The sequence below is a fragment of the Scyliorhinus torazame genome, chromosome 5 (assembly GCF_047496885.1).
Source record: "Scyliorhinus torazame isolate Kashiwa2021f chromosome 5, sScyTor2.1, whole genome shotgun sequence".
NCBI classification, from domain to species: Eukaryota; Metazoa; Chordata; class Chondrichthyes; order Carcharhiniformes; family Scyliorhinidae; genus Scyliorhinus; species Scyliorhinus torazame.
In genome coordinates, this window is record NC_092711.1 from 296714948 (window position 1) to 296739366 (window position 24419).

Consider the following 24419-nt stretch of genomic DNA (forward strand, 5'->3'; position numbering starts at 1 on the left):
AAGTAATGAGCGAATGGAATGTAGTGCATCAGGGAGGACCTCTTGCCAGCGGGAGGCCGGGAGATTTCTGGACCGTAGGGCCAGCTGGACGGCCCTCCATACCGTCCCATTCTCCCTTTCTACCTGTCCATTTCCCCGGGGATTGTAGCTTGTCGTTCTGCTGGAGGCGATACCCCTGCTGAGCAGGAACTGACGCAGCTCATCACTCATGAATGAGGATCCCCTGTCACTGTGGATGTAGGTGGGGAAGCCGAACAGAGTGAAGATAGAATTAAGGGCTTTAATGACGGTGGCAGATGTCATGTCGTGGCATGGGATGGCAAAGGAAAAACGGGAGTATTCATCGATCACACTGAGGAAATACGTGTATCGATCGGAGGAGGGGAGGGGGCCTTTGAAATCCACGCTAAGGCGTTCAAAGGGGCGGGAGGCATTCACCAGGTGCACGCGGTCCGGCCGGTAGAAGTGCGGTTTGCACGCCGCACAGACCTGGCAGTCCTTGGTGATCGTCCTTACTTCCTCGACGGAGTAGGGCAAATTTTGTGCCTTAATGAAGTGGTAAAACCGAGTGACCCCTGGGTGACAAAGGCTGTCGTGCAGGGTCCGGAGTTGGTCTCCCTGTGCGCTGGCACATGTACCTCGGGATAGGGCGGCTGGGGGCTCGGTGAGTTTGCCAGGGCGATACTTAATCTCGTAGATATAGGTGGAGAGCTCGATTCTCCACCGCAAGATTTTGTCATTTTTGATCTTACCCCGCGATGTGTTGTTGAACATGAAGGCAACCGACCGTTGGTCAGTGAGGAGAGTGAATCTCCTGCCGGCCAGGTAATGCCTCCAATGTCGCACAGCCTCAACGATAGCCTGGGCCTCCTTTTCGACGGATGAGTGCCGAATTTCGGAGGCATGGAGGGTGCGGGAAAAGAATGCCACCGGCCTGCCTGCCTGGTTGAGGGTGGCGGCAAGGGCGACGTCCGATGCATCGCTTTCTACTTGGAAAGGAAGTGTTTCGTCTACAGAGTGCATTCCAGCTTTGGCAATATCAGATCTGATCCGGGCGAAAGCCGTCAGGGGGAAATGAGTGGACTGTATGAGTGGGTGGGCCTTGTCCGCATAGTTTGGGACCCACTGAGCGTAATACGAGAAAAACCACAGGCAGCGTTTGAGGGCCTTGGGGCAGTGGGGGAGGGGAAGCTCCATGAGGGGGCGCATGCGGTCGGGATCGGGCCCCAAAACTCCGTTCTGGACCACGTAGCCGAGGATGGCTAAGCGATTTGTACAGAACACACACTTCTCCTTGTTATACGAGAGGTTGAGGAGTGTGGCGGTGCGGAGAAATTTAGCGAGGTTGGCGTCGTGGTCCTGCTAATCATTGCCGCAGATAGTCACATTGTCTAGGTACGGAAACGTGGCCCGCAAGCTGTACCGGTTGACCATTCGGTCCATCTCTCTTTGGAAGACGGAAGCCCCATTGGTGACGCCGAAGGGGACCCTAAGGAAGTGATATAGCCGGCCTTCTGCCTCGAAGGCGGTGTATGGCCGGTCCGATTTACGGATGGGGAGCTGGTGGTAGGCGGATTTCAGGTCCACCGTTGAGAAGACCTGGTACTGTGCAATCTGGTTAACCATGTCAGATATGCGTGGGAGGGGGTACGTGTCGAGCTGCGTGTACCTGTTGATGGTCTGGCTGTAGTCCATGACCATTCGGTTTTTCTCCCCAGACATAACCACCACCACTTGAGCTCTCCAGGGGCTGTTGCTGGCCTCGATGACTCCCTCCCGAAGCAACCGCTGGACCTCGCACCTGATGAAGGCCTTAACCTGGGTGCTGTACCGTCTGCTCCTGGTGGCGACGGGTTTGCAATCTGGATTTAGATTGGCAAAGAGGGAAGGAGGATTGACCTTTAGGGTCGCGAGGCCGCACACAGTGAGGGGTGGTAAGGGTCCACCGAATTTAAGGGTCAGGCTCTGGAGGTTGCATTAAAATCCAGGCCAAGGATAAGTGCAGCGCAGAGGTTAGGGAGGACGTAGAGGTGAAAACCGTGGAACTCATCGCCTTGGACTGTGCGCGTGACCGTGCAGTACACCCGGATCGCTACGTGATGGGATCCGGAGGCCAGGGAGATACTTTGATTGGTAGGGTGTACCTTAAGGGAGCAGCGCCTTACCGTATTTGGATGCACAAAGCTCTCGGTGCTCCCGGAGTCCAGTAGGCAGGAGGTCACGTGGCCGTTGACTTTCCCGCTGGTGGATGCGTTGGTCAGAGTGTGTGGTCTGGACTGGTTGATTACCATGGATGTGAGTCGTGGTTGATCGTCGGGTAGTGAGGCGGCCGCTGCGTCGGGGTCCTGAAACGCCGTTGGTATCCATGTGCAGCGGGGTGGACAGGATGGCGGCACCCGGAGGTCCTGGGGTCACAAAATGGTGGTGCCCATGGAACACACGTTGCGGGGGTGGAGCAAGATGGCAGCGCCCATGAAACGTGCGTGTTGTGCGGGGTAGAAGATGGCGGCGCCCATTGCTCGCACATGGCCTGGGGAGGAGGGGAGGATAGCGGCGCCCATTGTCCGTGATCGGGGGGGGGTGGGGGCTGCCGCTGAGTGGGCCTGGCACACCGCTGCGTAGTGGCCCTTCTTCCCGCAGGCCTTACAAAGGGCAGCTCGGGCCGGGCAGCGTTGGCGGGGGTGTCTTTGTTGGCCACAAAAATAGCATCGGGGCCCCCCAGAGATCACTGGCTGGTGCGTAGCGCAGGCGTATTGGGTGGATAGTGCCCCCGCTGGGGTGGCTGCCTGTGGGGCCCATGAAGCGTAGGAGGACTGGGCCACGCGGTTGGGGGCGTAGGACTGTACATTGTGCAGGGCGACCGTCATGGAAAGCGCTAGTGTTTTAGTCTCTGCGAGGTCGCGCGTGGCCCCTTCTCGGAGCCGCAGCCTGATAACATCGGACCCAATCCCAGTTACAAAAGCGTCCCTCATAAGGAGATCTGAGTGCTCCTTAGCTGTAACGTCCTGGCAGTCACAGTCCCGAACTAGTGGGATCAGGGCCCTCCAGAAGTCCTCGATTGACTTACCAGGTAGTTGAGTACGCGTTGCGAGCGCGCGTATGGCGAAGAGCGTGTTCGTCTTCTGCTCATAATTTTCTTTGAGTCGAGTCATAGTATCAGCGTAATTGGGCGCATCCTGGATCAGCGGGAAGATTTTAGAGCTGAGTCTGGAGTACAAGATTTGAATCTTCTGAGCCTCTGGAACAGGGGTCAGTGCCGCGTTGATATTCGCTTCAAAACAAGCTAGCCAGTGCTGAAAGTCCTTTCTGGCATCGCTTGCGTGTGGATCCAGCTGCAGTCGATCTGGTTTAATCCGGAGGTCCATCTTCTGAATCTGATACTAATAAATTGAGGCACGACCAATTTGGCAGGAGACGAAGTTGAATTCAAACTGAGGCTTTATTAGTATCTGAAGTGTGGTCTCCTACAGCAGCTGACGAAATGGCTGCGAGCTGAAGGCCACGCATATTTATAACCCGGCTCCTGGGCGGAGCTAGCATGTAGGGGCCCAGGAGAACCTGTAGTGCAGGTTCTACCGTACAACCCTTAATATAAGAACACAGTGGTTTACCACAGATCATTCCATTAAAAAAAACATGAGAAAGCACAGAACAAAAATAAGCGATGGAGTCCATCATGGCCTCTCCTGGGTTTCCTTATTCTCCCAAAGGCAGAGAGAATCTCCTTCACCAGTTCACAGCCGAAGTGTCATCTGTGTTTTCCAGGTAGGCTTTATTTAGCCTCCATAAGACCATCCATTCCACGCAATGACACTATCCTTTAAAAAGGAGATCCTCTGGTAACAACCCAACAAAGTTACCTCCTTTATTTGAAGGTTGTGTACCCTTGTCCCATTCTGTACTGCTCTGTCAGGGTCAGTTGTAAGTCCCCTAACCTGTTACCCAGATGAGACCTGCTGCGTCGGTTTAGATCAGGGATGAAACCCAGAACATTTTTGATCAGCCTGGCTCGATATCACATCATCGAACCATCACAGGATCTCATTGTCAAGTTCGGTGAATGAACAGTTCGTGAATCGCTATTACTGAATTTTTAAAATATGCTTGTCACTGCTATTAAAAAGGAGCAAGCAACTTGGCTGAATCTTGTTATTTTAAACGGGGCCTGTCCTTAGTAAAGTAACCATGACAATTGTGACTGGGTTACGGAGATAGGGTGGAGGTGTGGGTTTGGTCGAGTGCTCTTTCTAAGGGCCGGTGCAGACTCAATAGGATGAATGGCCTCCTTCTGCACTGTAAATTATATGATTCTATGAATTAATTATCATCGCTGGAACTGATTGGCTGTCAAGGTGAGTTATAAGAAAGGAAGATAAAATCAAAAGGCTAGAATGTACTCACCACGGCCGTGAATTTCCCCAATATCGGCACAGGCCGATGTCGGGCAGGAAAAGCAGCGTTGGAGCCGCAGCAGCAATGGCGGCTTTTCCGCCAGATAGTGCGGAACTTTGAAAAAATACTTCAAGTCACGGGTCCCATGATGTGTCGCTGGCGTATAGACCTCTCATTAGCCCACCCTGCCATCGACTTAGACACTTGATGATTTGGTCACCATTTTGAAATGCTGTCCAAGTGCACAATGAACAAATCAGTTCATCCAAATACACCACCCCAACAGACCCCCTGACATTACCCAGGCATCAAGCAGTGTAGGATAGTGCCTATATAGGGCTGGCCAGGTGCCAGGGTATCCTGTTGTGGCAGTACGCGGGCATGATCCTCTTCCCCCAGAGCGCTGCACTCAGCTGAACCCTCCCCCTGGAAGGTCTGCTCTCCAGGTGCACGCCTTCCGAGACCAGTCGGGCTTCGTGCCCCTCTGTCATCACGTCGTCATGACTGGAGCTCTTGACGGGATGGGACGAGGGAACGATTCTGGCGTACAGCTCTCCGAATGATATGTAAATGTACGAGAATGATGTACTCTGAGTTGAACGTTGGGAATTGTGGCCCGTCACTGACGGGGGTAGGGGGCAATCGCGGCAAGCTTACACTCCGACGTGAAACCCAACTTTATACACTTCTTGCAATCTTTTCAGCTCCCGTTGCTGAACCAGCCCAATGCGAACGGGAACGGAACGTCGCGGGCTGTATCTCCAGTGGAAAATGTATGCTGCCATTTTGGCAGAGCGAGTGCATAGTAAAGTTCAGGGTAATGGGGCAAGGCGGTCAAATATACTGCCCTTGAATTGCCCAATAAATGAATGGAGATCAGGATATAGTGCAGCATGATCTAACCTTTCTTCTTAGCCTTCTCACCCATGATTTGATAAGGCCCTAAAGCTTTTTAATCAGAAGACCCGATCCTCTTTCCGGATTAGATTCATCTCTGCTCAATACTCCCAACAAAGAAACCTCTGTTGCTGTTGTGGTGGAGAAAACACTAATGGACTGTTTGACTATGTTGAACACCTCTTCGAAACTTCTCATTCCAGAACTGGATTAACAAATGCCACTTATCATTAAAAATCAGCATCATTGCTCTTAAGACTCCAGTGTCATCACTTGTAAAGCTACATACTCAAATTAAGTAATGTTTTTTTTTAGCTTCTGAACAGTTTTAGGGCAGGGAGCAGGAATATGTGACATGGTGAATGCGACAGGTCCTTATTGTTGAAGTAAGCCCTGAAGTTAACAGCCTGCAGAGTATGAGGGCAAGCAGAGAGAATTTCTGAAAAGTGAAAGCGAAAGCCTCCAGTGAATTTATTTCTCTTTGAGTTAGTCTGTAATCAATGGAGAATATTAAACTGTATGCACAGTATTTTCACATGTGTATCTGGGAACCCACCAGTCAGCTAGAGAACACGTTGGGGTAGACTCTCACTGTATCTTCAGTGTGACACGAAAGTTGACTGACTGTAGATGGGGAATGCTGACCTTTCATTTTGACTTTTAGGGTCATCGAGGCGCAGCAGGAGGAAGAGGTGCAAAAGGTCACAGGGGAGACTCATCAGTTACATCGGCAAAGGGTATGAATAAAACTTGACCATCTTTTCGCAAAATCCCATTCCGAAACCTGGCACACAAGGTTCAGATTTCCATTGTATCCAATTTATTATTTGGATTTGATGTTTATTAGTTACTCTCTGGGGCAAGATTCTTTATTCTTCTGTCTAGACATACTGTTGATGCAGCGCATGGTGGAAAATTGGGCAGCCTCCCTCAGGAACATGCCACTCCCTTTGCTAGGATTTATTGAAATTCTGCTTCTGACAACCCAATTCAACTCAGCAGAGACCAACAATCTGAAAGCTCTGTTCCATGGTGTACCACGCATCTCCACACAAAACCTCGAGGGACATGAGTCATTTTTAAAAATCAGACAGTTCCAGAGAAAATGCGAACTCTCAAACAACTGCAGCTTTGAAAACTGGCTTCGCTTGGGTGTCCGCTCACTGTGCAAGTGAGAAGTTGTGGATGGCCATATGAGTCTCTGGAAAAATAGGGAAAGTGCTGCCAATGTAGGGGCAGCAAAGTGGTTAGCACAATTGCTTCACAGCTCCAGGGTCCCAGGTTCGATTCCCGCCTGGGTCACTGTCTGTGTAAAGTCTGCACATTCTCCCCGTGTCTGCGTGGATTTCCTCCGTGTGCTCCAGTTTCCACCCGCAGTCCAAAGATGTGCAGGTTAGGTGGATTGGCCATGCTGAATTGCCCTTAGTGTCCAAAAAGGTGGGGTGGGGTTACTGGGATACGGGGATAGGGTGGACGTGTGGGCTTGGATGGGGTGCTCTTTCCAAGGGCTGGTGTAGACTCGATGGGCTGAATGGCCTCCTTCTGCACTGTAAATTCTATGATGGTGCGCTGATTGATTACAAAGAAACCCAATCCTGCCCGCGTCGGCAATCAAAACACTTGCATTTGTCATCAGGAACCACAACATCACAACGAACGAAGAGGACTACTCGACACACCTCGGGTTTAATGTCCAGAGGCACCCTAATATCGGCACCACCACAGCGTTGACACGTCTTCTGAGTAATATCAGGACCTTTGGGCGGGATTCTCCCCTGCCCCAGCCACGTGTTTCTCGGTGGCGGGTTGTTCGCTGATGGCGAGATTCCCCATTGATGCCACCGCACGCCGTAGGGAAAGCCATGGGCGGGGGTGCTCGGGCCAGCGGGAAAAGAGAATCCCAACAGCTGGAGAATTCCAGCCCTTGTCTTCACAATGCTAACTGTTCCATGCCTTTGCTGCTTTTTGTATGAAGAAGTGCCTCCTTATACCAATCCTAAAGTTACCTCTTCTCTTAGGAATTCATGCACCCTTTTTCCACTCTGTTCTTCCCTGTCACCTCAGGCCATTTGGTACCCTATCAGGTGAGTTCTGTTTGGTCACACGGGACTGCCTAACTTTCAGAGGATCTCATTGTTCAGCTACCTGAAGGAACAGTTCATCAATTCAGCATCTGAGTTTCAAAAGCGGTCGTTACTGTGATGAGACGGAGCACGTAACTTGGCTGGACCTGGTTAAGTTGAGTTGGGTGTGTTCAGAAAATAACTGTTGTATTTAAGTACCGTTGCTGGATCTGTCATGTTGTAAAATTGAATGAAAAAACAAAAAAGGCACCAGATTTTAAAAACTAAGAAGGGTTCGAAATTTCACTCTGGATGAGCTTGAAATAAAAACAGAAAATGATGGAAATATTCAGCAGGTGAGGTCACATCTGGGAAGCGATCAATAGAGGTAACATTTCAGGTTGTTTCATAAATAGGAAGAATCAAAGTTTTTGAGCAAATAAAGAGACGAGAAAAAGGCACAGGGAAGAGAGTGTCTGATTGGGCAGAGGGCAGGAATGATTAAATGGCGAGGGTTAATGATGCAACGTAAAGGTTTAATCAAGTACAGAGCTAGTTCTGGCAAAACAACACTGACCTGAAAGGTTATCTATGTTCCTCTCGACATGGACCCTGCCTGACGTACTTAATATTTCAGTTTATTTATTATTTATATAAATTTAGAGTACCCAATTTATTAAGGGGCAATTCCAATTGAGCGGCAATTTAGCGTGGCCAATCCACCTACCCTGCACAACTTTGGGTTGTGAGGTTGAAACACACGCAAACACGGGGAGAATGTGCAAACTCCACACGGACAGTGACCCAGAGCCAGGATCGAACCTGGGACCTCGGCGCATTGAGGCCACAGTGCTAACCACTGCTCCACCGTGCTGCCCTAATATTTCAATCAATTTCTGGTTTTATTTCACATTTTCAGCATCTGCAATAATTTTTCTTGTTTAAAAGCCACTATTTTGGCAGAGGCTTTAGCTCAGTTATCGTGCATGGTCAACTGCTTCCGCTGATAAGTATTAAATGTTTGCAGCATAATTTCAAGACCACAGGCTTTTAGACGTTTAAAAAATAATTCTATTTTGTAGGGCAAAAGGGAGATCCTGGCAATCCAGGGCCAAGGGGACCTTCTGGCACTCCAGGAAAACCGGGAAGGGATGGCTTCCCAGGTCTGGGTGGATCTCCAGGAAGACCTGTAAGTATCATTGGAGTTTAATGTCTCATGTAATGCTGTGCATTTTAATATGAAATGAAAATCGCTTATTGTCACAAGTAGGCTTCAAATGAAGTTACTGTGAAAAGCCCCTAGTCGCCACATTCCGGTGCCTGTTCAGGGAGGCTGTTACGGGAATTGAACCGTGCTGCTGGCCTGCCTTGGTCTGCTTTCAAAGCCAGAGATTTAGCCCTGTGCCAAACAGCCCAATATTAGTGGCCATGGGGGCGAAGGAAAGTGATAGAACTTTACCAAGGGCTATTGATCTATCAAGTTTTTCAATATCATTCATGGGATGTGGGCATTGCCAGCATTTATTGCCCATCACTAATTGACCGTGATGAGCAGGTGGTGATGAGCTGCCTTCTTGAACTGCTGCAGTCATGTGGTGTAGGTAAACACACAGTGCTGTTAGGGAAGGAGTTCCAGGATTTTGACCCAGCGACAGTAAAGAAACGGTGATATATTTCCAAGTCAGGATGATAACAATAATCTTGATTAGTGTCACAAGTAGGCTTACATTAACACTACAATGAAGTTACTGTGAAAATCCCCTCGTCGTCACACTCGGGCAGCTGTTCGGGTACACTGTGGGAGAATTCAGAATGTCCAATTCATCTAACAAGCACGTCTTTTGGGACTTGTGGGAGGAAACCGGAGCACTCGGAGGAAACCCATGCAGACACGGGGTGAACGTGCAGACTCTGCACAGACAGTGACCCAAGGGGGAATTGAACCTGGGACTCTGGCGCTATGAAGCAATAGTGATAACCACTGTGCTACCGGGCCACCCATATGAGTGATTTGGAATGGAACTTCCAGATGGTGATGTTCCGACGTGCCTGCTGCCCATTCTTCTAGATGGTAGCGGTGGTGGGTTTGGAAAGTGCTATCGAAGGAACTTTGGTGGGTTAATAGATATATAAATATACATATTAATATCTATTGGTACACAGCCTCATGGAAAATAAGTTATATTGGTAATTCTGTCTGAGTCAGGCCATATTCTCACTGATTTCTTGACCTGTCCTGCCAATAAAATTGAAGCTGAGGCTGGTATTTTCTGCACCCCCTCCTCCAGGCATGTTTTCTGGGGGAAAGTTGATCTCCGGTGCCGTCAAGGTCAATGGCCATTTGTGTTGCCCGCCAGCCCACCCCAGATCTTCAGCCGCTTTGACAAAAAGAATTGCGGGGGGTGGGGGGCGTGGTTTATGCCATCAGCCTGGTAGAGCGGGCCTGATCGAGCCGCCAAGCCTGGCTCCACAAAGATTGGCACACCGACTTCAAAGGGCTTCAAGATCAGCACTAAGCTTGAATCCCACCCCACGAAGATGGAGGACCCCCACAACAAGCATCAGGACGTTCGCCTTCAGCGGTTCATTACAGGGGTTCGCTTGGAGGTGGCAGCCGTTCATCGAATTCTTTCAGGAAAACTGACCGTCAGCAGAAGAGCCGGGGGGGGGGGGGGGGGGGAATGGGGGGGTGCGCAGAAAGGGGAGGCAAGGAAGTGAAGAAAACGGGCAGGGAATCTAATATATGGGTAGCTAGGAGTTAGGGCGGGGGGGAAGTTGGGTATGTTATTGTGTGGTTTATGCGTGTGCTGGACTGCTCTGTTATTTAGAATGTTAAAATGTTCAAATTATAAATGCCTCAATAAAATATTTTCTAAAAACAAAACAAGCATCAGGCGACTCCTTTCCCCAACCACAAAGGAATTGGGGGCTTCCCCAACCCCCTCCAACTATTAAGGATTATCTTCTCTCCTCCCCTGCATTCGCACTCTCCCTTTTGCGAGCAAATGCTCACAATCCTCTTCAATGCTAAATTCACCCCCCTTCTATGGCAAGACCTCCCAACCCCACCACACATAGTGGGACCCTCCGCCAAATGGGACTCCCGAGAGGGCCTGTCCCAGCAAAGCCCCTGGCATAGGCTGGCACTGCCAACCTGTGTTGGGGCAGCACCAATCTGTGCTGGGGCAGTGCCAGTCTGAGCCAGGGGGCATTGCCTGGGCATATTACTCTGCCCCCTCGCAAAATTGAAGTCAATGGGAATCAGGGTGAAAACTCTCCACTATTTGGAATCATACCTAGCACCACGGAAGATGGTCGTGGTGGTTAAGACAAGTCATCTTGTCCAGGACATTGCTGCATTAGTTTCTCAGGGCAGCGTCGTTTGAGGTTCAACCATCTTTTGCTGTTTCATCAATAACCTTCCTCCAACATAAGTGAGGATGTTTAGAGCGGCACGGCAGCACAGTGGCTAGCACATTCCTGGCTTGGTTCACTGTGTGAAGTCTGCGCGTTCTCCCCGTGTCCGTGTGGGTTTCCTCCGGGTGCTCTAGTTTCCTCTCACAAGTCACAAAAGACGTGCTTGTTCGGTGAATTGGACATTCAGAATTCTCCCTCCGAACAAGCGCCGGATGTGGGCGCTTTTCACAGTAACTTCATTGCACTGTTAATGTAAACATTTTTATGATTGCAAACCGTTCAAAACCATTCGCGAATCCTCACATACTGAAGCAGTCCATGTCCAAGTGCAGCAAGACCTGCACAGTATTCAGGCTTGGACCAACAAGTGTCAAGTAACATTCGCACCACACAATTGCAAAGCAATGACATTCTTCAACAAGAGAAAATCTAATTATATCCTTTTGACACTCAAAAACATTAGGCAGAATTTTACCAAACTTTGTCAGTGTCAGGCATGTATCTATCCAGGTGCACTGCACATCCAAGTTTTCAGACCAGGGGTGAAATTCTCCCGAAACGGCTCGATGTCCGCCGACTGGCGCCCAAAACGGCGCCAATCAGACGGGCATCGCGCCGCCCCAAAGGTGCGGAATGCTCCGCATCTTTGGGGGCCGAGCCCCAACATTGAGGGGCTAGGCCATTGCCGGAGGAATTTCCGCCCCGCCAGCTGGCGGAAACGGCCTTTGTTGCCCCGCCAGCTGGCGCGGAAATGACATCCCCGGGCGGCGCATGCACGGGAGCGTCAGCGGCCGCTGACAGTTTCCCACGCATACGCAGTGGAGGGTGGCGGAGGCGGAAGGGTAAGAGTGCCCCCACGGCACAGGCCCGCCCGCGGATCGGTGGGCCCCGATCGCAGGCCAGGCCACCGTGGGGGCACCCCCCGGGGTCAGATCGCCCCGCCCCCCCCCCAGGACCCCAGAGCCCGCCCACGCCGCCTTGTCCCACCGTTAAAAAGGTGGTTTAATCCACGCCGGCGGGACAGGCAATTTATCGGCGGGACTTCGGCCCATCCGGGCCGGAGAATCGAGCGGGGGGGCCCGCCAACCGGCGCGGCGCGATTCCCGCCCCCGCCAAATCTCCGGTGCTGGAGACTTCGGCAACCGGCGGGGGCGGGATTCCCGCCCGCCCCCCGGCGATTCTCCGACCCGGCGGGGTGTCGGAGAATGACGCCCCAGGTTTCCTGGCACTGAGTGTACAGAAAATGTGGGGACGTTGTTCACGGCGTCACTCGAACAGAGGGGTGTGATAGAGCTAGCAAGGCCGTCTCCACAGAGATTAGTGTGCCATCTTCAAAGGGTTCCGCGACCAGTGCTGGAATTAAATATCCCCCTCACCCACTTTTGTAAGGGCCACGAAGAATCCAGCACGAGTTTTAAGGATACAAAGTAATAACATTTATTTACTATAACATATATACATAACAGTAGCAGTAACTTCCCTTGCTACATACTCCTTCCTGTTGGTTCCTGAACTGGCCAGCTTTATTTATACTAGGAGTTTACTCGTGGTTTCTCCGCCCCCCTCATTGGGGAAGCTCATACTCCCACAGGATTGTGGGATAGTCATTAGTCCCCAGCCAATGGTAAGTAGGCAGGTTATAACACCCACGACAAGGAGGACCTTTGCCCACAAGCAATGGGATGACCACCCTCAACCATGGAGGTATCGGGAGTGCCACGGTGGCCCAGTGGTTAGCACTGCTGCCTCACAGCTCTAGGGACCCGCGTTTGATTCTGGCTTCGGGTGACTGTCTGTGTGGAGTTTGCACTTTCTCCTCGAGTCTTCCTAAGCTGCCATTTTTCAAACGTGAGCCTGGGCAAAGGTTATTTCATAGTGTGCAAGAATGAACAATTAAATCTGCCCCTGATATCTGTGCACTTGGACTTTCCAGCATGAGTCATTGAGCAGTGCAAATTCAGCATAGCTTTCTCTTCCTTAGTCCAGGGTCACTACAGTCCATCATACTCCTCCAATCAATGTATCTGAGAACAGCTAGTTCAACATAGTCTAGTGATCAAACTTTGAAAGATTCCTAGTTTGTCTCTTCTAGCTGCATACTGGACTGTAGGGGACAACTCCTGTTCTACCACAGGTTCCTGCCTACAAATGCAGCAGGTAGTATTTATTCACTAAGCCTTTGCGGGAGATCATTCCATTGATCTTAAAATTAATGTTACATGCCTTGAATTTGTGACGAGGAGGATATGTGACACTAGCTAATCTGGCTGTGACCCTAAATGAAGTAACTTATGGTTTCACTATCTGACCATGGTCTTCATGTTACACAGGGTGAAAATGTACAAGATTATCCGGGATCTAGAGGTCTTCCAGGCAGTCCCGGCCGAAAGGGTCCCCCAGGTGAGAGGGGTGCACCAGGTGTTGGATTCCCAGGCCCTCCTGGTTTCCAAGGTCCTCCAGGTGATCCAGGCGTCAACGGAATACAAGGAGCACCAGGTTTTCCAGGGTCGCCAGGTATGGAATGCAATATCAACTGATACCCCTTTGTTTATGTATTATTAAAATAATTCTGTTCAGTTGTTGAGATGTTGCAATTGTTATACACTATGGTTTGTCAGCAACGAAATGGCCAAGTACTTTTAAAAAATTGCTTAGATTCCTTTGTGAACACTCTATTCATTAATATTTTTGAGGCCATAATGTCATAAGTAAGTGTTTAATAGCATCAGACCTGAATTTAATGTTAACTTGGGGGTGGGGATGGAGTGTACTTCAACGGAATTTGTATCTTTGGCCTGTGAAATGATACTTGCGCAATGGATGTAGATTAAAGATTTAATGAGTGCTGTTGTTACAATGTGCCAAGTCTACAGAGTATACTGGAAATTGAATATGTTCCTGTTTAAACTCCTTGCAATCCTCCTGGAATCCAATAAACTTCAGCCCTCTTGGTTTCGAGTGACAATGGCAACCAGGTTTTCCAACAGCATGGCTAGCTCCTGGTTAAGCTGGGGAAGAGCGATCTGCCCTTGGGAATGTCTGCACCTTGGACTGCCCCTGACATTACTGGCCTTAGAAAGGGACGTCCATAACTCTCTCCCTTTTACACAATGAGTGGAGGAACTCAAAAACCCAATAAACCAAGTCCCTGTCATTTCTCAGTGTGTAGCTGTGGACTCCAGCCAGTGTTACAGCAGGAGTCTGCCAGAGCTCCCTGAGGAAATTTGGGATGAGGGAGATTTTCCCTATACCTTTACATATTGTGTTATACAGGTTTTATGTTGCAATGGGTGGGATTCTCCGGCGTCTGCTGCCGAAATCGCGAAGTGCGATTGGGCATAGAATAGGGTCTGACGCTAAAATCACAGCGGGTGCTAATTTGACGCCAAATCGCAATTCTCCGCCAGCTCAATAGCGGTATCTGTCATGATATTCAAACACACACATCATGATGGACACACCAACAGACAAATCAGAGCACACAACACCACAACCAATCACACACAAGGACAGCAACCACATAAAAGCACGAGCACGACACCTAGTGGACAGTAGGTCTGGGGACAAAGACACGGACAAGACCTGTTACAAGATCACAAACAGCGAATCCCCACGTGCAGAGTATCAAGACAAAACATTACATAGAAAGTTTAAATAAAATAGCGTTGTACCATATACAACCGTGTTGGCTCATCTGTGTGTCAGAACGCCCAACACCACATGGTACAGGAGTGGATCGATACCTGCCAACTAACCTGCCGTTCTGGACATGGACCGCACCGACAAACCGCAGCCGTTGCAAGTCGCGGGGAACCTAGGTACCAATTGGAAGCTCTTCAGGCAGCGATTTGACCTGTACATCCGAGCCAATGAAAAACAGAGTGCCTCGGATGAAACGAAGATTGCAATGCTCCTCTTCTACGCAGGTCAATGCCCTCAACGTCTTCAGCTCACTGGTGTTCGAAGAAGGCGAAAACCAATCCAAGTATGACACGGTCATCCTCAAATTGGACCAGCACTTTAAGGTTGAAGTGAATGAAAGTTTTGAAAGATACCTCTTTCAGCAACGCCTGCAAGGTACGGAGGAGCTTTTTCAACCCTTTTTGACGCACCTCCGAATTCTAGCGCAGTCCTGCGGTTACGGCAGCACCACAGAGTCCATGATCAGGGACCAGATTGTTTTTGGCGTTGCCTCTAGTGGCCTACGCCAGCAGCTTCTTAAAATAAAAAGCCTCACCTTAGCGTCTGCTGTGGAAGCCTGTGTCCTCCACGAGAATGCAACCTGCCGTTTTGCCCGATTTCAGGCGTCCGAGTTGGCACGGAGGGGGTCCCCAGCCGTCGAATCGGCAAGCCAGGCCGCCCACGACGCCGAACGCAGCCAGGCCGTCGATTACTTCCCGACCCACGGCCCGGACGACAGCGGCCGCTTCCCGCGCTTTTCGCGGTCTCCTGCGCGCCAAAAATAACGGCCACATCGAGGGACGCACTGCGCAGGCGCGCCCACCGCAAGATCGCACTGCGCATGCGCAGTGGCGCAACGAACGCCGTGACGTCATGACGTGCGGCAATTGTGGAGCTGTACACTTAAAAGGGCAATGTCCTGCTAAAAACCGACAGTGCCTCAGATGTGGCAAGATGGGCCACTATGCTGCCCACTGTCGTTCGGCTCAACCCATGGATCCTGCACATCCCCGACAATCTCGCAGACAAGTCAGGACCATCCAGCCCACGCATCAAGACTTCCAGTTAAGTGATGCAGATGACCAGGATGCCTTCCGTGTTTCCGTCATCGATGTCAACAAGGTCAATGCCATCAATCCAGCCGATGAGTGGTGTGCCACCCTGACGGTCAACCCGAACTCGTCGCAAGCCCATTAGACTGGACTTATAACACCGTTCATATGTCTAACAAGTTACACAATTTTATATGATAACCTGTTGTTGCTTATCGTTCCAGATATCGTCTGACTGGACCACTGTTCAAGTTTTTTTTCTCGTTCGCATTCATGTTCTGTTATGGTACAACCTTGTTCATGTGACGCACCCGACATCGCCCCATGTAAATAGTTACGTCATATGCACATGCTGTACACAACACACACACACTCTTAGATGCACTCACGGCGCGATCATATTTATTACCACGTAGGCACATATCTTTGTAAAAATGGGGGATGTCATGATATTCAAACACACACATCATGATGGACACACCAACAGACAAATCAGAGCACACAACACCACAACCAATCACACACAAGGACAGCAACCACATAAAAGCACAAGCACGACACCTAGTGGACAGTAGGTCTGGGGACAAAGACACGGACAAGACCTGTTACAAGATCACAAACAGGAAATCCCCACATGCAGAGTATCAAGACAAAACAGTACATAGAAAGTTTAAATAAAATAGCGTTGTACCATATACAACCGTGTTGGCTCATCTGTGTGTCAGAACGCCCAACACCACAGTATCAATGCATTCTGGAACACACATACAGTAAACACTATTTGCATATCATTAGCGGGCCTGACCGATTCTCCGGGGGCCTCGGCGATGCTCCGCCTCCAATGGGCCGGGTTCCCGACGGCGCAGTTCACTTGTGCTTTTAAAAATCGTGAAACCGGCGTCGTGGCTGCTGAGGGAGAGAGAGGGTACAGAAAGTTTCCAACATCGCCATAGTGTGCGTCGCTGGCCGGGGGGGGCTTCTGCCAGGGCCGGGGGAGTAGCGGGGGTGGCCAGGAGGTGGGCTGTGGGGTCGGGGTGGACGGGCCCGGAACACCATTGCCGCTGCCGGAAAGGCAGCCACGCAGCTGCGCATGGCGCTATCAGTCCACTGTGAACTTAGAGCCACGGGTCATATTGGTGTCGTCCTCCCCCCCCCCCCCCCCCCCCCCAGTATTGCTGTTGTGAAAGTCCACAAATTCTGCGTCAGAGTCAACCCGTCAGTCTCCGAAACGGAGAATCCCGCCCAATGGTTAAGTTCATTTAACAAAGCCCAAGTGAACACGATCCTTCCTCAGAGCTGAGTAGACTAGTTTCAAATTCCAGGTGTGATTCATTCTGACAAGCGGCAGGTTTAAAAGGGAACACATATCAATTTCCAGGTTTGGTCTAAATCTGACGTAGTTCAGTGTAAAGAATATAAAGTGACTGTATGTTTTTGTTAGTGGCAATAATTGGTAAAGAGATTCTGAGGTGAGCGGATGACCGGTTTATTCCTGTCAGAAGATGCCACTTAAAAGAGAGAAAGCACTCACGTTTCCACTGTGTTCATGCGCCTCTTGACTGATTTCACGTCCTTTGCATGGACACTACAGGTGGCTGTTGTTGTGGGGAAAACGGTGACGAAAGCAATCTTCACACAGAGGGAGGTGAGAGGCCACAATCCTCAAAAAAGGTTACCATGGCGATGATGGCAGGAGCCCCCAATCCTTACATCATTGCCAAAAGACTTCAGTACCATAATTTGCATGTTACAGCTGTACACTGCAGTAGTAACTCTTTTTAAATGGAAAATAACTGCACCAAGACTATTTTACTATCTTCTTTCATGCATGCTGTCAGTGCACACTGTTCTAGAGACTACTAAATTACTATGTTCCATCTGGATAAATGGATGAAAGCGTCAATCTACAAATTAATTTCATTTGCATTATTACTGGCCTGTCATGAAATGGGTGACTTTGTCATTAGTGGAAAAATATAAACAATCGATTTCAAGTGGATCAACCTCCTGCTCGACCAACCATTCTCTTCTTCAAAATTATTTTTCCTTGCCCTCCAATTTCTGTCTGCCCTATCCTGAAGATGCTGAATCAGGGGTGAGATTCTCCGACCCTCCGCCGGGTCGGAGATTCGCCAGGGGCTGGCGTGAATCCCGCCCCCGCCGGTTGCCGAATTCTCCGGCACCGGATATTCGGCGGGGGCGGGAATCGCGCCGCGCCGGTTGGCTCTCTAACCCCCCCCCCCCCCCCCCCCCCCCCCCCCCCGTGATTCTCCGGCCCGGGTGGCTGAAGTCCCGGTGCTAAAATGCCTGTCCCGCCGGCGTAGATTAAACCACCTACCTTACCGGCCGGGACAAGGAGGTGCGGGCGGGCTCCGAGGTCCTGGGGGTGCGCGGGGCGATCTGGCCCCCCACTGTGGCCTGGCCCGCGATCGGGGCCCACCGATCCGCGGGCGGGCCTGTGCCGTGGGGGCACTCTTTTCCTTCCGCCTTCGCCACGGTCTCCACCATGGCGGAGGCGGAAGAGACTCCCTCCACTGCGCATGCGCGGGAATGCCGTCAGCGGCCGCTAACGCTCCCGCGCATGCGCCGCCCGGAGATATCATTTCCGCGCCAGCTGGCGGCGCACCAAAGGCCTTTTCCCCCAGCTGGCGGGGCGGAAATTCGTCCGGCGCGGGCCTAGCCCCTTAAGGTTGGGGCTCGGCCCCCCAAGATGCGGAGCATTCCGCATGTTTGGGGCGGCACGATGCCCGACTGATTTGCGCTGTTTTGGGCGCCAGTCGGCGGACATCGCACCGATACCGGAGAATTTCGCCCCAGGTTTGGGATACTGTCTATGGGTGTTATGTAGCCTGATCCCCCATCCCCAGTGCTTTGCCCGAGCAGCAATTTTCCCTGTCTGAGCATAGACCATTCCAATTCCAATCCTCCAAGCAGAGACCGCGGGAGTGCCTAAACCTCTAGTTACCATGTATCCCATGGGCTTTTGCAGCCTTCTTATCTCACATGGAAATTTTGGGCGATTGCTCCATGAATGTGTACATATCATGAGCTACTAGAACTGGCCATTCTCAGTATTGAGATCCCAGCAGGCTTCGGGATCTTGATGTTGGGATGAAATAGGAGTCCCGAGTGTTATTATCAATCCCAAGCCACTTGGTGAAATATAAAACTAGACATTAATTATTTTCTTGATAATAGGTTTATTCATAGAGTGCAGCATTACATATGTCTGCTTCTTACCTACTAACCCAGTGTCCCAGCAGTCTTTCTTTACAAGTACTCTAAGCACTTAATTAAGCAATACCCTTCACCTGTGTATCTTTGCAGCATAATTAACATCCCATTACCACCAAGCCCACACTTAGCGGTGTTGACCTGCTGTGTAATCCTCCCTGAAGTGGACTTAATATCCCCACCCCACCCTCTAGCCTGCCACATGGAAGCTGTCTCCATCATGATGGCAGCCTCCACTTGCAGTGCGGGGGGGGAGTCACTCTGCAAAATCAGAAATAATCAGATCTGTGATCAGCTTACTTGGTTGCTCAGCGCTTGGGAGATTATTCTTTCCCAGCCATCTCACCCTAGCCAGGGTCATTGAGGGCAGTTGCAATGCTGACCGTGGTCATAGTGACTTAATGTTACTGCATAATTGAGGTCAGCTCACAGCATAAGGCAAGGTCCTTTCCATTCAACATGGCTGAATATTATACCTGCTGGTTTACTTAACCATTAGGGGAGGCTCAGCAATATATAGCAAGTCACTTCTGTAGGAAGTTTCCCTTCCCAAACTTTTAAATCATAGAATCCCTACAGTGCAGAAGGAGGCCATTCGGCCTATCAAGTCCATGCCAAACCTCGGAAAGAGCACCCGAACCAGGCTCCTATCCCTGCAACCCCATAATCCCACTTAAACCGCAAAATGCCTGGTCACAAAGGGGCAATTTAGTATGGCCAATCCACCTAACCTGCATATCTTTGGACTCCAAAAAAGGATGAAGACTAGAGTAACATTTTTGAAGAAGATAAATGGGATAAGCTGTATCTGTAGCTTAACATCTGACATCTGCCCACACTTTGTCAACTTATTATACATTTCCATGTCAGTATTGATCATGGAAATCGCCACGGTAAATTTGTCCCACTGTATTTACACACACCTGTCAATGGAAATGCTACCTACCTAACTGCGTAATTGCAACATGACAACAGAAAGTTTCTATTCCAAATATAGACATAGAAATTATTAAAATAATAGCAGAATCTATGACTCTAAAATTGTGTTTTACTACGTATCCAAGCATAGGGCACAATATCCTCCCATTGCCCTCACCTTGCTTCGCCAAAAACAAAATGAGAGATTAACTAGATTTTTGTTCCCATTGAGGACTTTTCAGATGGTGTGTAAATCAGTGCATTAGTCATCCAGATTTTATCATGGTTTGTCTTCATTCAGCCACTCTGCACAGTGTCACTGTGATATATACCACTTTCTGTAGCTACTGCAATCACTGTGTGCAAATGGTTTTCACAGTCATGAATCAGCCATGAGCACAGTGTTACTTCACTATGGAAAATAATTTAGAGTATGTTAATACACTGCTAATGTATCAGTGTGGGCCTGCTCACGTTTATGTATGCATGTGCCTGCATGCATACGTGCATGCGTAAGTCTTTGTATATATGTCTGTTCTTTGTGCACACGTGTGCCGGCTTTGAGATTATTTTGAGTGGTAATATTCCTGAAGTTCTTTTCCTGTGCGATTTTGCAGGAATTGTTCTGCCCTGTGTGGTCTCAGGCAGCAGAGGCCCGTTGGGGCAACCCGGAGTACCAGGACTCCCAGGTAAGTTCACTGCGCAGAACTGTGCATGCGTTGTACAGCTCAGCTGAAAGGTTTCCCAGGCCGGTACCCGTCATTGCTAACTGTGGCAACTTTACTGCAACGAGACAGAGATATCTGCTGGAACCTAAAACCTGTACGGAGAACTGAAAACGGAATTGCCATGGCTGTGGACGAGGCAATGTTTTAGTTTGTCGACACCGGGCTTTTTGGGCAGTAGCGAGCGTGTTTAGCTGGATGGCTAAACACCACGCTGAGAAACGCCACACTATTGAACTCCCCTTTGGGTAGATATGGGGCCTCAGCGGGGAACGTCCTGACCAGGCCGCACATAGTCTCATTTCCTGCACTGAGGAGCTCCGCTCGCTGGAACTCCTCAGTGCAGAAGGACATTGTGACGCCATTTTAAAAATGGCAAACCTCAAATTCCAAACACCTGTAAGAGGGTCCTCAGCCCCCCTCCCACAACTCCCCACACCAGCACAGGATAGCCCTGGGCCCGATCTGCAGCACAGGAAACATGCCAGCTTGGCACCAGCAGCCTGGCAATGCCCCTGCCAGCTGACAGCCTGGGCAGGCTGACACTGTCAAGGTGCCCAGGTGGCACCAGCAGTGCCAGGGTGCCACCCTTCCTAGAGGGCAAGCACCTGGGGACCTCTAATCCCTTGAGTGCTGTTCTGTCTGGTCCCCATTTGTGGCATAACGTGGCCGGTAGATCGCGCCCAACATTTTGAGTCGAATATGATTCTTCAGAACTCAAATTAAATAATTGTTTTTTGTTTTTTTTAATAAATATTTTATTGAAAATTTTTGGTCAACCAACACAGTACATTGTGCATCCTTTACACAATATTATAACAACACAAATAACAATGACCTATTTTATAAACAAAAAATGAATAAATAATAAATAACAAAAATGAAAACTAACCCTAATTGGCAACTGCCTTATCACAAGGAACACTCTCCAAAAATAAATTTTAACAGTCCAATATATAATTATCTGTCGCAACGACCTACACATATTATACAGTATATATTAACAACCCTGAGAGTCCTTCTGGTTCCTCCCCCCCCCCCCGACCCTGGGCTGCTGCTGCTGCCTTCTTTTTTCCATTCCATCTATCTTTCTGCGAGGTATTCGACGAACGGTTGCCACCGCCTGGTGAACCCTTGAGCCGACCCCCTTAGAACGAACTTAATCCGCTCTAGCTTTATAAACCCTGCCATGTCATTTATCCAGGTCTCCACCCCCGGGGGCTTGGCTTCTTTCCACATTAACAATATCCTGCGCCGGGCTACTAGGGACGCAAAGGCCAAAACATCGGCCTCTCTCGCCTCCTGCACTCCCGGCTCTTGTGCAACCCCAAATATAGCCAACCCCCAGCTTGGTTCGACCCGGACCCCCACTACTTTTGAAAGCACCTTTGTCACCCCCATCCAAAACCCCTGTAGTGCCGGGCATGACCAAAACATATGGGTATGATTCGCTGGGCTTCTCGAGCACCTCGCACACCTATCCTCCACCCCCAAAAATTTACTGAGCCGTGCTCCAGTCTTATGCGCCCTGTGTAATACCTTAAACTGAATCAGGCTTAGCCTGGCACACGAGGACAACGAGTTTACCCTGCTTAGGGCATCTGCCCACAGCCCCTCCTCGATCTCCTCCCCCAGCTCTTCTTCTCGTTTCCCATTTAGTTCATCTACCATAGTCTCCCCTTCGTCCCTCATTTCCCTATATATATCTGACACCTTACCATCCCCCACCCATGTCTTTGAGATCACTCTGTCCTGCGCCTCTTGTGTCGGGAGCTGCGGGAATTCCCTCACCTGTTGCCTCGCAAAAGCCCTCAGTTGCATATACCTGAATGCATTCCCTTGGGGCAACCCATATTTCTCGGTCAGCGCTCCCAGACTCGCGAACTTCCCATCCACAAACAGATCTTTCAGTTGCGTTATTCCTGCTCTTTGTCACATTCCATATCCCCCATCCATTCCCTCCGGGGCAAACCTATGGTTGTTTCTTATCGGGGACCCCCCCAAGGCTCCAGTCTTTCCCCTATGCCGTCTCCACTGTCCCCAAATCTTCAGTGTAGCCACCACCACCGGGCTTGTGGTGTAGTTCCTCGGTGAGAACGGCAATGGGGCTGTCACCATAGCCTGTAGGCTAGTCCCCCTACAGGACGCCCTCTCTAATCTCTTCCATGCTGCTCCCTCCTCCTCTCCCATCCACTTACTCACCATTGAAATATTAGCGGCCCAATAATACTCACTTAGGCTCGGTAGTGCCAGCCCCCCCTATCCCTGCTACGCTGTAAGAATCCCTTCCTCACTCTCGGGGTCTTCCCAGCCCACACAAAACCCATGATGCTCTTTGCGATCCTTTTAAAAAAAGCCTTCGTGATCACCACCGGGAGGCACTGAAACACAAAGAGGAATCTCGGGAGGACCACCATCTTAACCGCCTGCACCCTTCCTGCCAGTGACAGGGATACCATATCCCATCTCTTGAAATCCTCCTCCATTTGTTCCACCAACCGCGTTAAATTTAACCTATGCAATGTGCCCCAATTCTTGGCTATCTGGATCCCCAGGTAACGAAAGTCCCTTGTTACCTTCCTCAACGGTAGGTCCTCTATTTCTCTACTCTGCTCCCCTGGATGCACCACAAACAACTCACTTTTCCCCATGTTCAATTTATACCCTGAAAAATCCCCAAACTCACCAAGTATCCGCATTATTTCTGGCATCCCCTCCGCCGGGTCTGCCACGTATAGTAGCAAATCGTCCGCATACAAAGATATCCGGTGTTCTTCTCCTCCTCTAAGTACTCCCCTCCACTTCTTGGAACCTCTCAACGCTATCGCCAGGGGCTCAATCGCCAGTGCAAACAATAATGGGGACAGAGGGCATCCCTGCCTTGTCCCTCTATGGAGCCGAAAATATGCAGATCCCCGTCCATTCGTGACCACGCTCGCCATCGGAGCCCTATACAACAGCTGCACCCATCTAACATGGGACACATTCCTCTATTCTCATTGCCATTACCTTGGCCAGGATCTTGGCATCTACATTTAGGAGGGAAATAGGTCTATAGGACCCGCATTGTAGCGGGTCCTTTTCCTTCTTTAAGAGAAGCGATATCGTTGCTTCAGACATAGTCGGGGGCAGTTGTCCCCTTTCCTTTGCCTCATTAAAGGTCCTCGTCAATACCGGGGCGAGCAAGTCCACATATTTTCTATAGAATTCGACTGGGAATCCATCCGGTCCTGGGGCCTTTCCCGCCTGCCTGCTCCTAATTCCTTTCACCACTTCTTCTACCTCGATCTGTGCTCCCAGTCCCACCCTTTCCTGCTCTTCCACCTTGGGAAATTCCAGCCGATCCAAGAAGCCCATCATTCTCTCCCTCCCATCCGGGGGTTGAGCTTCATATAATTTTTTATAAAATGTCTTGAACACCCCATTCACTCTCTCCGCTCCCCGCTCCATCTCTCCTTCCTCATCCCTCACTCCCCCTATTTCCCTCGCTGCTCCCCTTTTCCTCAATTGGTGTGCCAGCAACCTGCTCGCCTTCTCCCCATATTCGTACTGTACACCCTGTGCCTTCCTCCATTGTGCCTCTGCAGTGCCCGTAGTCAGCAAGTCAAATTCTACATGTAGCCTTTGCCTTTCCCTGTACAGTCCCTCCTCCGGTGCTTCCGCATATTGTCTGTCCACCCTCAAAAGTTCTTGCAGCAACCGCTCCCGTTCCTTACTCTCCTGCTTCCCTTTATGTGCCCTTATTGATATCAGCTCCCCTCTAACCACCGCCTTCAACGCCTCCCAGACCACTCCCACCTGGACCTCCCCATTATCATTGAGTTCCAAGTACTTTTCAATGCACCCCCTCACCCTTAGACACACCCCCTCATCTGCCATTAGTCCCATGTCCATTCTCCAGGGTGGGCGCCCTCCTGTTTCCTCCCCTATCTCCAAGTCTACCCAGTGTGGAGCGTGATCCGAAATGGCTATAGCCGTATACTCCGTTCCCCTCAGCTTCGGGATCAACGCCCTTCCCAGCACAAAAAAGTCTATTCGTG

The 24419-nt window shown here is 50.2% G+C and overlaps 1 protein-coding gene across 1 annotated transcript in view; it reads left to right on the forward strand.

Moving 5' to 3' along the window:
- Window positions 1-24419, forward strand: part of col4a6 (collagen, type IV, alpha 6) — a 497938-nt gene that overhangs the window by 380789 nt on the left and 92730 nt on the right. The window contains exons 23-27 of the mRNA XM_072501535.1: window positions 5954-6026; window positions 8435-8541; window positions 13100-13283; window positions 17094-17147; window positions 20272-20343. Of these exons, the coding sequence (XP_072357636.1) occupies window positions 5954-6026; window positions 8435-8541; window positions 13100-13283; window positions 17094-17147; window positions 20272-20343 (490 nt within the window). The remainder of the gene's footprint in view (window positions 1-5953; window positions 6027-8434; window positions 8542-13099; window positions 13284-17093; window positions 17148-20271; window positions 20344-24419) is intronic.